Source organism: Muscardinus avellanarius (assembly GCF_963383645.1).
Source record: "Muscardinus avellanarius genome assembly, chromosome: 15".
NCBI lineage: Eukaryota > Metazoa > Chordata > Mammalia > Rodentia > Gliridae > Muscardinus > Muscardinus avellanarius.
The window spans coordinates 84,154,341-84,166,807 of record NC_137801.1 but is presented as its reverse complement, the minus strand read 5'-3'; the positions used below and the strand labels follow the sequence as shown (position 1 = coordinate 84,166,807).

The window sequence follows — 12,467 nt, the reverse complement described above, 5'->3', positions numbered from 1 at the left end:
TAATTTGGAGCAGGAAGATTAGCTACTCTCCTTTCTCTCTTTTTTTTTTGTAATTTCCTTCCTTCCTTCCTTCCTTCCTTCCTTCCTTCCTTCCTTCCTTCCTTCCCTCCCTCTTTCTTTCTCCTTCCTTCCTTCCTTCCTTCCTTCCTTCCTTCCTTCCTTCCTTCCTTCCTTTCTTTTCTTTCTTTCCTCTTTCTTTTTCTTTCTTATTTTCTGTGGTACTGTGGATGGAACCCAGGGGCCTTCTACCACCAGGCTATATCCCCAGACCTATTTTACATTTTATTTGGAAACAGGGTCTCACTAAGTTGCTGAGAGCCTCACTAAGCCTCTGAGGCTTCGAACCTATGATCCCTGTGTCCCTGCCTCCCAAGTACTGGAATTACAAGTGGGTATCACCACACCCGGCTTGCTATTCTCCTTTTTATAGAAGAAAAATATGTTTTGGACAATCTATTAAGGATTTTGCTTTGATTAAGTGTGTTTTTCAAACAAAAGCTGCCTCAAATCTGGTCATACTTTTCTGTATATCGGAATGTAGAAGATCTTTCTTATCTTTCATATTTTTAAATTCTAAAATCTAAGTCTGGTTTCCTGACACTTAGGTAAAAAAATACTACCCCCCTCCCTGAAATTTTCCAAGCTTAATTTTGCTGTAAATATTTATTTTCCCATAGGTTTCCTTAGACTTTTTTTTTTTTTTAATAATGTGGAGGAAACCTTGTGGGTTTTCAGGAATTTGTTTTTTACATTGGAAATGACTAAGCAATAAGTCTGAAGCTTGAAGCCTGATAGCTAAATGGCTTCATGAATATTCAACACCCACCATGTAGTTTTTATTCTTTATTTGACTGTTGCACCTGGCTCAGAGCTGGGACAGTTGCCCAAGACCTTCCAGAGAACAAGGTGAGGAGAATAATAAAAAGAGGATTCATCTCTTGGGTGAAATCATTCCTGATGCATTCAAATATACTATAGAATTTTTTTTCTTACTTCTTTTAGTAAGAAAGATTTTAGCATGAAGATTAATTGCTGGATCTATCATTAACGACCTTCTCTCTATCCATTAAAAAATGTTTTTCTACATGCATTCTGGGGATTCACTTGATGATGTCTACAACTTTGAGGTTTTATTTATTTATTTATTTATTTTTGCGGTACTGGGAGTGGAATCCAGGGGCATTCTACTCCCAGCGACACCCCCAGCCCTATTTTTTAATTCTATATTTTGAAACAGGGTCTCACTGAGTTGCAAAGGGCCTCACTAAGTAGCTGAGGCTGTCTTTGAACCGTGATCCTCCTGACTCAGCCTCCCAAATGCTGGGATTATGAGCGTGTGCCACCACCCCTGGCTAACTTTGAGAAATTTAGAAAAAAAAAATCTGTATGAGTATTTGTGTGTATGTGGATTTGTGTGTATGAAATATACATAGAGGGAGACAGAGAGGATGAGAATAAAGTGAATGGCAAGATGCTAACAATAATGTGAGTCTAGGTGAAATATATACTAGTGTTGACCATACCCTTCTGCCAACCTTTCAGTCTCTTTGTAAACATTTTAAAATTCAAAGGTGGTGTAAACACCAGGTTGCTCTCAGGCTATATCTGTTGTCTACGAACAGAAGTCTAGGGCCAGGAGGCAGAGACATGGGGACCAAGGCTGATGACCTGTCACTTGGGTCCCAGTACATGGTTAGGGAACCTGGGGCTGGTGGGAAGAAGTGCCGTGTGCCCCTGTCTGCTCAGTGCTGGGTCTTTAGCTCTTTCTGCTTTACTGAATTCTTTCTCTTTCCTTTAACTGTGCACTCACTTTTTACATTTTTTTTTTTTGTCAGTATGCCCTGCTCTTCATCTTATTTCTCTATTTTCTTACAAGGGCAGTAAAACATGGTTATTTGAAAAGAAAAAACAAAGAATAGAATTGTAACTCAAAACTTGAAATGAACAGCCCTTGAACATTTCTTCCTTCTGGTAAGAAGGCCGACTCGGATTCCAGAAGAAATGTCAAGTTGTCTGTAATTTAAAAATACATTCGTAGAAAATAGGGCAGGAGAGGGGTTAGGCCAGTACCGGGGCCAGCGGCCGGCATCGGAGCCTTCCATGAGGCAAGGCCGCTACTGAGGCCTCCGAGGCCGGAATCGGAGCCTGCTGAGGGGTTAGGCTGGTGCTGGGGCCAGCGAGGCCGGCATCAGAGCCTCCTGTGAGGCAAGGCTGGTGCTGGGGCCTCCGAGGCCAGGATAAGAGCCAGCTGAGGGGTTAGGCCAGTGCCGGGGCCAATGGCCGGCATCAGAACCTGCCGTGAGGCAAGGCAGCTACTGGGGCCTCCGAGGCTGGGATCGGAGCCTGCCAAGGGGTTAGGCCGATGCCAGAGCCAGTGGCCAGCATCGGAGCCTGCCATAAGGCAAGGCCGGGGCTGGGGACTCCGAGGCCAGGATAAGAGCCTGCGGAGGGGTTAGGCTGGTGCCGGGGCCAATGGCTGGCATTGGCGCCTGCCGTGAGGCAAGGCCAGTGCTGAGGCCTCTGAGGCCAGGATCGGAGCCTGCTGAGGGGTTAGACCGGGGCTGGGGCCAGCGAGGCCATCATCGGAGCCTGCCGTGAGGCAAGGCCAGTGCTGGGGCCTCCGAGGCCGGGATTGGAGACTGCTGAGGGGTTAGGCCGGTGCTGGGGCCAGCAAGGCTGGGATCGGAGCTCACCATGAGGCAAGGCCGGTGCTGGGGCCTCCGAGGCTGGGATTGGAGCCTGCCAAGGGGTTAGGCCGATGCCGGGGCCAACGGCCGGCATCAGAGCCTGATAGGAGGCAAGGCCGCTACTGGGGCCTCCAAGGCTGGGATCGGAGCCTGCTGAGGGGTTAGGCCGGTGCCGGGGCCAATGGCTGGTATTGGAACCTGCCGTGAGGCAAGGCTGGTGCTGGGGCCTCTGAGGCCGGGATCAGAGCCAGCTGAGGGGTTAGGCTGCTGTCGGGGCCAGCGAGACCAGAATCGGGGCCTCCCATGAGGCAAGGCTGCTGCTTGAGCCAGCGAGGTCTGGATCAGTCCACCGGGTAGCCAGGCCACTATTGGGGCCATCAAGAGTGGGATCGGTACTTGCAACGCAGCATGCACAGAGAAATATCGCAGAAAATATAAATCAGATGCTTCCCCTAATCAGCAATAACTAGGAGGAAAGGGGCAACAGGAAGAGGTCGAGCTATAGAAAGGGCCCTATAGTGAAGCAACTAAGGTGACCAATCAGAGGGTATGGAATAGGGGAGAATGGAGTCTCTTTAAAACACAGGAGGTACATAAACAAATGTATCAAAGTTAATCACCAAACAAGCATGGGATGGACGGAGGGGGAGGGAATGGGATGGGGGCTGGATGAGGGCTAATTGAATGATGTGTGCTTGTATATCCTCTCAAGTCTTGTACTCCAATGTGATTGATATATGACTACAATGCACCAATTAAAAAATAAATAAATAAAATAAAAATAAAAAAGAAGCATTGGTCCTTCTTAAGGAAATTCTGGCATGTACACAAATGTTGTTTTGATTCTTTCTTGGTATTATTACAGAATTCTGCTAATTATGGTGATAATGTTTTCTTAAAAAAATCTCATCTTAAATATAAATAGATACCTCTTTCCACACCTCACTTTAGCAGCACTTTTCTGATATTGAAAATTAGACAGTCTTTTACATTTTTTAATTTAAGCATTTATTTAAAAATTTTTCCGTGAAAAGACTGTTGATTTTACCCAGGGCATGATATTTATATAGAAGAGATTTCTAAGCCAGCTGTCATTTTCATGAGATTGGAACAATGGGGAAAATTCATTTCTATATTTTATGTAATAACATGATACATACAAATCATATTTTAAAAGGGAAGATATTTTCCAAATAAAGAATATTATAATTTGGGGGGGAAAAAAATAGGGCAGGAGATCCGCCCAAAGATGTACTGTTTCCCGCACTACAGCAATGTGAGTGCTGGCTTCTTCTCTGAGGTTCTGATTATTGAAAATGGTGACGATCATGCTCTTGCGGTTTGCTTGTTTGAAGCCACTTCCTGGAGAAGTCACAGAAGAGCAGCTGTTTTGCTGAAGTCCAAGGAGAGAAATCAAGTCATTTCCCGGGGCTGCGGCTAGGGGACTGGGTCGGGGGTGGTGGTTATTTGAGAATGTCTCTGGATTTCATATTTCATGCCATTGGAACAGGGTTCGTGCCGAAACATCTCTTCCTTCTCTCCTGACCAGCAAGGCGATTTGTAGAACAGGGTTAACTTCAAACTCACTTTCATGACTTGTCTAAGTAATAGATTAAAGTAGATTTCTCTAAGGATCCTTGGCTCTGTGGCTCTGCCAAGCTGTAGTAAGAGGCTATCCCTAAATGTGTGCAGCCTGATGTTTCTAGTGTCAAAGTTATTATTATTATTATTATATTTTTTGGTACTGGAGATTGAACCCAGGAATGTTCCACCTCTGAGGTAGACCCTCTGCACTATTTTATTTTTTTGAGACAGGTTCCCGCTAAGCCACTGAGATTGGTCATGAACTTGAGATCCTCCTGTCTCAGCCTCCCAAGTACTGGGATTACGGGTGTGTGCCACCATGCCCAGATTTAAAGTTATTTTAAATGTGTTTACAGACCTTCATAGAACCCCAGGCTAAGTCTAACCCCAGAGAGTCTCAGGGTGGGGGCTGCTGTCACCCAAGGAGAGCCTGCCAGGCAACTCCTGAGTCACAGTGACTTCTCAGTCAAGCAGCAGAAACCATTTTATATCAAACAGCCGAGTGTCAGAAAGAGGGCAGAGAGAATATTGTAGCTGGTGGTGCCCAGCAGGGCTCCTTCCCTGGCTTCTTTTTACAAACCCTAGATGGGCACCATGTTGGGTCACGGTATGAGCACATAAAAGTAGACAGTCCAGGGTGGCAACGCACCTGGACGTCCAGGATGACAGCTGCAATCGCAGTACCACGTCCACACGGAGCCAGCAGAAGGACCATTCGTGGCGACTGTTCGCTGTTATTTTTAAGTGATATTCAGCAATGGACACATTAATGGAGTACAATGTGAGGGTTTGATACATGTGTACATTAGACAATTAACAAATCAGGCTAATTAGCATATCTAGCCCTTGGCATATTTGTCATTTCTTTGCAGTGAGAGCATGCAGAGGCCTCTCTTCTAGCTATTTTGGAGTAGAATACATTGGTACTGACTGGAGTCCTACTATTGTGCAGTTAGAAAAAGAGTATTTCTTCCTCCTATCTACTGTGGACTCGTTGGCCAACTCTCTCCATCTTGTCTGTCCCCCTCATTGGGCTTCCACTCTTCTGCTCTCTACTTTCTGTGTGGCCAACACTTTTCCGATCCCCCATAATGTTCTCCAGTTCCACCCATGGTGTTGCAAACGATAGTAGCTCATCCGGCCATTTTTTTTTTTTTAATGGCTGGACAATATTCAGTTGTATCTGTGCCCCACATATATTTTAATCCACTCATTGTTGGATATTTAGGTTGATTCCAAATCTTGGCTTTTGTGAACTATGCTGTAATCAAAATGGGTGTGCCAATATCTCTTTGATAATTGATTTATTTCCTTTGGATATATGCCCAGTAGTGAGATTGTGGAGGTATTGATGTCTCCTTTTAAGCAGATCTACCAGGAAGATCACATATTCCCACCTACATTGCATTGGCCAAAATTCTGTCATTTTGTAGTTGCAAAGGAGGATGGGAAATGTGGTCTTTGCCTGGGTTGAGCATGTGCCCTGACAAGAGTCAGGGGTTTATTACTGGAGAAGCTGGGATATTGGGGGAAAAATCCATTGGCATCTTTCACAGAAAGCATATTTTTGAAGCGCAACACTTGTAATCCCAGTATTTAGGAGGCTGAGACGGGGATTGGGGGGATCGCGGTTCTAGGACAGCCTCAGCTACTTAGTGATGGCTTCTGCAATTTAGTGAGACCCTGTTTCAAAATAAAGAATAAAACAAATGGAGCTGGGGGTGTTGTTGCTCAGAGATAGAATGCCCTTGGGTTCTATCTCCAGTACCTAAAAAAAAAAAAAAGAATTAGTGAATCCGGCTGGGCAGTTATGAATATTCCCTGGTACTTTCTGGGAATGGGCACCGTGTAGGCTGGTGAACGAGACCTAGCCTCTGTCCACAGGGCTGTCACTGCCAATGAAGACCCAAACAGAACAGACATGGTAGATACATGGTAGAAGGCCCGGTCACTCCCACTTCTCTATCCCACCGATGGATAGTGATGGGTCAATATATCCCCATCCCTTGATGGCTGGTTCAACTTGCTGAGGCCAGCGGAATGTGGGCAGACGAGAGTGAGCTGGTTCTGAGAGTGGCCTCGCGTGCCCCACATCCTTGGCATTCCTGCCATTCCATGAGATCATCGCTTGGGATGTTTACTGGACCCAGGAGGAGAAGAGACACGTGAAGAAGACTTGGACTCCGCCTGCAACTTGGAGCCAAGCCTAGCCCAGCCAGATGGGCTACCCCACCTGCCTCTGCTCCACAGACGACAGAGAGAGAGAGAGAGAGAGAGAGAGAGAGAGAGAGAGAGGATGATATTGTTTTAGCCACTTGGTTTTGGGATAATTTGCTAAGCTGTGCTGCTGTGGTAGTGGTTAGCTGGTCCATGATGCACCGTGAGGAAGGTCACAGGGAGACATTGAAGGGTGTCTAATATGCCAATCTTGGGGAAGGAATGCTTCACAGACTTGTATAAGTGTGGACTTCATGTTGTTGGTTTTTTTCCAGCAACAACACTTTAGACCAGAGATTAGCAAGCTGTAGAATCTCTAAGTATATGTCAGAATTATGTATAAAGTAAGAGTTGATCCATAGAGACTACAGCTGTCCCTCGATCTCTTTGGGGGATTGGCCTAAGGATTCCTAGAAGACCAAAATCTAAGGATGTTCAAGTACTGGATATAAAATGGCATAATAAGGCCGGGCGTAGTGGCGCACGCTTGTAATCCCCGCGCTTGGGAGGCAGAGACAGGAGGATCGCGCAGGTTCGAAGCCAGCCGCATGCGCTGGCTTAGGAGACCCTGTTTCCAAATTAAAATGTAAAAATAGGTCTGGGAGTGTAGCCCGGAGGTAGAAGGGCTTCCAGGAACCCCAGTACCACCAAAATAATAATAATAATAATAATAATAATAATAATAATAATAATAATAAAACAAAATAAAATGGCATAATATTACTTTATAACCTCTCCACGGGCTCCTGTGTATATTAAACAATCTCTTGATTGCTTAGAATACCGAATACAGTGGAAATGATATGTAAATAGCTGTTATTTAGGGAATAAATAGCATCTTATTTAGGGAATAATGACAAGAAAAAACGTCTGTGTAAAATGTCATGTTGCTTTCTCATCCGTCTTTCTGTCTTTAAGGAGGAGCAGGTTTATTTATTTATTTATTTATTTATTTATTTATTTTTGGCAGGTAGCGCTGTTAATGCCACCTGCTTCTTTCAAAGCTTTCGAAGAGACTTTTCTGCAGCATCCACACGCACAGAGTGCCCCGCTTTAGCCTCTCCTGGGTGGCGATAGTGAGCAGCTCACACTATATAATCTTTTCTTCCTAGTTCCCTTGGGCAGCCAGGTTGGGAGCGCCACCCTGAGTTCTGTCTCTCGTGCTCCAGTGTGAGCCCCAATACTGCCTCTCGGGGTAGAATTGCTTGCTTCTTTGTGATTTCTATTTCAAAGCCAGCCAAAGTACCCGAGGCTGCACTGGTAGCACCAAGAGTTGGTTGACTGGTCATATCACCGGTGTCTTGGGCGGGATCCATTTTCTGATTCTCCTTTGGGTCTGGATTCTAAACTCCAACACTTTCCTGGCGGCCTAACTAAAATACAGCTTAAGCCTGGAGTGATCACTAAAGAGATTTCTTGGACATCAATTCATTAGACCCTGCCAGTCTTGTTTGGTGAAGAACCTTAAAGGGAGTTACCACTGAGACTTCAGGGACCCAGTGTTTAGCTAACAGAGACCTTCTCTCGTGCCCCTCTCGTCTGAGTCACAATACCTGTTTGCCTTCAAGTGGTGTGATCCCAATTCACAAGAAGACACCGTGCCTCCTCTGGGATTTGGGGACAGCCTTCCTCTTTTTGGCAATGCTTTGGCTAAGAAATGGCACTCTGGTACGATAGCACCACTTATCAAGATTCAGAGGAAAATAGTGTGTGGTCTCCGGCTAAGTGGGTTTCCAACCGATACCCTGGAGAAAGGAACCAGGCCCATGCAGGTGACTAGGACAATCAGCTGGAGAGCTTTCTATGCCTCAGAGTCAACATTCTTGGAAGGCTAGCCTTTGCAACGTAGCGGACCCTGTTAATCTTTATGGAGGATAACATCTCTCCGGCGTGAATGAGACAGAATACGAAAGGCCTGGTTTCCCAACCAACAAGAGGCAGGTTTTATAGGACAGCCTTATTAACGTCACTTGCTTGCTTCAAAGCTTCTACGTACTCAGAGCTGGTTCTGACGGCTCCTGGGTGTTGACAGTTAGCTTTTCTCCCCGGTCCCTTGGACAGCCAGTCTGGGATCTCCATCCAGTGAGCTGTCTGTCTACTGCTTGAGCATAAGCCCCAGCCAGACCTCATTGGGCTGGAATTTCTGACCTCTTTATGATCCCCATCTCAACCTGAGCAAAAGAACTTAAAAGATGCGGTGGCTCCCAGGGAGTTGGGATCACATCTTCCGAAAGCAAAGAGGTGTCATAAGGGCTGGGTTGACTGGTGATGATGCACCAGTCTTGAGTGGTTTTCACGTGCGGTTGGTTGATTCTGCAGAACCAGCACCGTCGGATCTGGAAGGGTAACTGATAGGAACGGCTCTCTGACAAGTGAAATATGAGGACCTTTGACTTCTAGTCCTTCCTTCCTTCCTTCCTTCCTTCCTTCCTTCCTTCCTTCCTTCCGCAAATGGAATTGGGGGTACAACTGTGATAAAATAAAGTCCTCAGGCACACAGAGCTGACATGCATTTAATAACGATGAATGCCGTATAGAACAACAGAGCCAGGGAGGAGAAGCTAGAGTGCTGGGAGGAGGTGAAGCCGGTGTGGCTTTACACGGTGAGGTGAGACAGTGTGTGTGCACAGACCTGTGGTTGTTTTAGCTGAGAAAAGAGGGCTTCAGGCAGGGGGGCAGGGGGTCCTGAGGCACATTTCTGGGGAGACAAAAGTTTAAGATCGAGAGCTTTTATTGCAAGCGTTCTGTAGGAATCACATGGGTTTAACTTTAGGCATGTTCAATGACTGGAGCTATACGGACGCATATAGGTTTGAGTTTTCTTGAAAAAAAATCTAGAAAAAATGCTCCCATCATCAGGGAAAGCTTCACTGAGAGCCGGTCCCAGGGTTATCCTCAAGAGTTTCTCCCCGTGGGGGTCCATGGCTCCTGGTGACCCCCTTGTTTTCTCTATAGGCTTCAGCGGGCTGGACGTCAGGTCTCCACTTCTTGTGTCCTCTGGACGTTGTCGGGTGCAATGTTCATCTTGCCTGTGTTGATGATGAGTGTTTCTGCCTTCACCGTTCAGTCAGAGGAACACACAGGTAAGCATCAAACCCCAGGACTTGGGAGGCTGAGACAGGAGGACCGCAGGTTGGAGGCTAGCCGTTGCAACTTAGCAAGACCCTGTTTCAAAAAAAAAAAAAAATAGGGCTGGGGGTATAACTTGGAGGTGGAATGCCCCTGGGTTCAATCCCAGTACAGACAGACAGACAGACAGACAGACAGATAGACAGATTATTCTTGATCTAGAAGAGGAAGCCTACCAGTTATTCTGGGGAAAAGAGAGATCTAGAGATCTATCACAGAGGTCGAGTGGGGTTATCGGTTATCGTCAAGGCGCAGTGTGCGGCTATTCATGCCTGGTACGTGGCCGATGTGGCTGTCTGGTCATTCGAGTCGCCATGCCCTCGGCGTGGGTCATTCCTGCCCACGAGGAGACCACACACACGATGAGTTTAACCACCAAATGGTGCCCCTGAATTTGAACCACACAACGTGTCAGAACTAAGCTTTTCTCTCTGAATTCAGTTGGTATCATCAATGAGAAAAAAATACAGCCAATTAAAAAACCTTTTGTTTTTGGTCACCATATGACCTGATTGAATTTTCCATACTAACTGAATGTACACGAGAATCAGTAGTAGCCCTTGAGCTTGTCACTTGGGCATTTCTTTACCCTATTTCTTTTTTCTTTTTCTTTTTTGTGATACTGGGGATGGAACCCAGTTATTCTATGAGCTATACCCCCAGCCCTATTTTTTATTCTTTATTTTATTATTATTATTATTATTATTATTATTAGTAGTAGTAGTAGTAGTACTGGGGATGGAACCTAGGGGCTTTCTACCTTTGGGCTACACTCCCAGACCTATTTTATATTTTATTTGGAAACAGGGTCTCATTAAGTTGCTGAGAACCTCACTCAGTAGCTGAGGCTGGCTTTGAACCTGTGCAATCCTCCTGTCTCGGCCTTCCAGGTACTAGGATTATAAGAGTGCGCCACCATGCCTGGCTTTTATTCTTTATTTTGAAACAGGGTCTCACTGAGATGCAAAGGGTCTCACTAAGTAGCTGAGGCTGTCTGAGAACCTCGATCCTCCTGTCTCAGCCTCCCGAATGCTGGGATGACAAGCGTGCGCCACATTTGGGCACTTCCAAGTCATAATAACAGAGGTTGCTCATGGGGGCCTGTGGGTGTGGGTCACTCTTTTGGGGGGACATATGACATGGTCCTCAGATGTGTTCTGTGTTCTTCTACCAGAACCAAGAATCCTCAGTGTGGGAGCCAGGCAGCTTTTATGATCTGTTTGGTTTGGGACCTAAAGCTAACTGGCATCTCTCTGCCCCTCAGCGGCTACAGGAAACTGCCAATTTCATGGCAAACATTACAAAACAGAATTCAGGGTGGAAGGAGAGCCTGTGGTTCTGCGGTGTCCCCAGCTGTGGTCTCATTTGGGGACCTCTGACAGCCCCCACACCCTCCTGACCTGGCGTAAAAACAACTCCGCTCAGATGGTCCCAGGCGAAGACCCGAGGATGCGGGTAGAGGACGGCTCTCTCTGGCTCCTGCCAGCCTTGCAGGGCGACTCGGGCACCTACATCTGCACTGTCAGGTAGGTGGTCAGGGGACCGGGCGGGGCCGCGGGCTCCTGGCAGAACGGCCTCTCCAGCTTTTGTGTGACAATCTGAATTCCAAGATCCAGCGCACAGGTGAGAACACACGTTATGTTTACCTAACTGGTCCCGCGATCCCCGCACCTGGACATTCTCATGGCTCCCTCCGTCATCTTATTTACATAGTCTTTGCTCAAATGTCACCCTCAGAGGGGACTTCCCTAGCCACACGAGCTGACATCACGCTCTGTCCTCGCTCCTGACCCCGCTGTTCTTTTTCTCCACAGCTCCTTCTCCACGCCACATTATTTTCCATAGTGGCTACACCATTGCGCATTTCTACAAGCAGTCGCCTATTTCCTCCTTTCCTGCCAACACTTCCTATTTTATGTATTTTAACAATAGCCATGCCAAAGTGTGTGAAATGGCACTCACTGGGACTTTTACCATATTTCACTAATTATCTGTGATGCTGAGCATATTTTCATGTGTTTCTCAGCCATTTGTTTATCTCCTTTGAAAAAGGATCTATTCAAGTACTTTGCCCATTTTTAAATTGTATTTTTTTTTGTCTTATTTTTTTGGCGGTACTGGGAATAGAACTCAGGGGCATTGTAGTTTTTGCTGATGAGTTGTAGGAGTTCTTTATATATCTAGATACTAATTCCTTATCAGGCATATGACTTGCAAACATTCTCTCTCATCCTGCAAACTGATTATTCACTCTGTTAATAGTGTCCTTTGATACACGCAATGTTTTAAATTTTCATTTTATCTATTTTTTTCTTTTACTGCCTGTACGTTCGGTATCAACAAATTGCGGCCAAATCCAATGTCATGAAGTTTCCCCCTATACTTTCTTCCAGAAACTTTATTCTAGTCCTTATATTTGGTCTTTGATCCATTCTGAGTTAAATTTTATATATGGTGTGAGATAAGGGTCTAACTTTATTATTTGCAAGTGGATATCTGTTTTTTCTAACACCATCTGTTGAAAAAGCTATTCTTTCTCTGTGGAATGTTTTTGACATATCCTGCTGCTTCTTGAAGGATAAAATTGTAGACATCATGCTGGTGATTTTCTTTTTTGTTAGTACTGGAGATTGAGCCCAGGTGCATTTTACCTCTGAGTTATACCCCCAGCCCTTTAATTTTAATTTTTAAAAATTCGAAACAGAGTCTTGCTAAGATGCTGAGGCTGGTCTTGAACTTGTGATCCTTCTGCTTCATCCTTTCAAGTACTGGAATTACAGGCATGTGCCACCATGCCTGGCTCTCATATTGGTGATCTGAGAAGTTTCTTGTCTTAGTTCTTCTGCGTGG

At 45.7% G+C, this 12,467-nt stretch overlaps 1 protein-coding gene across 1 annotated transcript in view; it reads left to right on the top strand.

The window, feature by feature from the left end:
- IL1R2 (interleukin 1 receptor type 2) overlaps positions 1–12,467 on the top strand; it is a gene marked incomplete at both ends in the record, with an annotated part of 45,941 nt that overhangs the window by 16,738 nt on the left and 16,736 nt on the right. Inside the window, 3 exons of the mRNA XM_080711424.1 lie at positions 8,808–8,832; positions 9,444–9,571; positions 10,882–11,143. Coding sequence (XP_080567550.1) covers positions 8,808–8,832; positions 9,444–9,571; positions 10,882–11,143 — 415 coding nt within the window. The remainder of the gene's footprint in view (positions 1–8,807; positions 8,833–9,443; positions 9,572–10,881; positions 11,144–12,467) is intronic.